General features: G+C 39.3%; 1 protein-coding gene across 1 annotated transcript in view; it reads right to left on the reverse strand.

Annotated features, from left to right (window-relative positions):
- LOC109468785 (cell wall integrity and stress response component 2-like) overlaps positions 1–777 on the reverse strand; it is a 7,630-nt gene extending 6,853 nt beyond the window's left edge. The window contains exon 1 of the mRNA XM_019767120.1: positions 670–777. Coding sequence (XP_019622679.1) covers positions 670–709 — 40 coding nt within the window. The 5' untranslated portion in view covers positions 710–777. The remainder of the gene's footprint in view (positions 1–669) is intronic.
- Between the last annotated feature and the right edge of the window lie 860 nt (positions 778–1,637).

Consider the following 1,637-nt stretch of genomic DNA (forward strand, 5'->3'; position numbering starts at 1 on the left):
TCAAGATACTTTGAAAACATTTGGAAAGATCTTGAGACCTTTTGTTTTCATCTCAAGATTTTCTGAAAGATCTGGAGATTGTCATGAACAATCTCAAGATTGTCTTATAAGATCTCAAGATTTCGTCAAAAATATTGAGATCTTTAGAATGAATCTTGAGATTTTTCAATTTTTAACGAAGCGTGAAGACCCCCAATGGGGGTCATTATGATCCGCTATGTAACAGAGAAGTTTGTGACAAAATATTGGATATGTACCTCTAAGCTGTAAATGGTCAGAGGCATTAGTCCAAAGTGCTCTGCTCATTCCAATAATAATCTGCTCGGTGTTAACATAAGACACACACACACACTAAATTACACATTACATACTATCCAGTCAATGTATTTGACTGGCTCCCTCCTTATTATGTAGTGACTGATTAAATCATTTTGTTTGCGTGCAATGTTTTCTAACTCTTCTATGGATTTGAAATGGATATAGAGATAGATAAGCGTCAGAAGGAAAACTTTCTAACTGCACAAGAAATGCCCTTCTTCGTATATATCTACATGCAAGGCATCAGATTTGTATTTACCGTGGGCTTAAAAGACTTTAATCAGATCATAAACGTTCGATAAAAAGCTTGCATGTTATAAAGTTTTCTACAAAGGTTGGAAAACAACTTACCGATAGTGATCAGAAGGACGAATGCTGAAAGTGCCACCATCTTGAACAGGAACAACGTAATGCTTCGACTGACCGAGACTTCCACTGTCGACTCAAGAACTGACAGAGAATCCGTTTGTCGTCCCTTTTAAACCCCTCTGGCATGAATTGTCTGTCGACTGATCATGACTTGAATGATTTTAGTGTCTGGGACTTGTCTGGCTTATGGAGCTTCTATTGTACTGCAAATTATCAGAAGGTTGTCTGTGGTAAAACAATGTACATGGGACACAACGTTGTCTGGCAGTTTTTTTCACGTCAAATAGACTACGTGCCTGTATCATGAACAGTGTAAATTGTCTGTTCATCCGATTGAATGCTACATTTCTCTGTATGACAGAAAACAAGTGATTCATTTGCATTGCTTACTTTCTATTAAGAATTGTCGTTTTGCACAAGAAATCAGTTGCCTGCTGAAGAAACAGGATAGGTTTTGAAAACTGTCAGGCGTTCCAAGTGGCATCCACTACTTCTCGTCAATGACCAACTGAATCTGTAGATGAGCAGGTATCTACAACTTTGGTACGAGCATGAAAATAAACCAATAACTTGAGTGTGTCGACACCATGCATTGTTAATAAGCGTTACAAAACTGCATCGATAATATGTACTTTTATTTTGAAAGTGCATTGTCCAGGGCAAAATGTAATTACGATGTATAAAAAGAGGGGTCGTCCGCGGTGACGTACCCGTTGCGTCCTCGGCTCGGAACCAAGAGGTCCCGAGTTCGAACCCCACCCATGTCACCGATCTTGTGCCCTTTGGAAAGGCACTTTACACGGCTTTCCTCGCTTCACTCAGGTGTAAATGAGTACCTAACTTCGGTTGGACGAAAGAAGATTGAGAAGGTTGACAAGCGAAGCGAGTGACTAAGAACATCTTCGAGATAACTGTTTTTTTGGGGTTGACTTCTTTAAAAAAGTGGAAGT

The sequence above is a fragment of the Branchiostoma belcheri genome, unplaced genomic scaffold (genome assembly GCF_001625305.1).
Source record: "Branchiostoma belcheri isolate BF01 breed outbred unplaced genomic scaffold, Haploidv18h27 scaffold2, whole genome shotgun sequence".
In the NCBI taxonomy this organism is placed as follows: domain Eukaryota; kingdom Metazoa; phylum Chordata; class Leptocardii; order Amphioxiformes; family Branchiostomatidae; genus Branchiostoma; species Branchiostoma belcheri.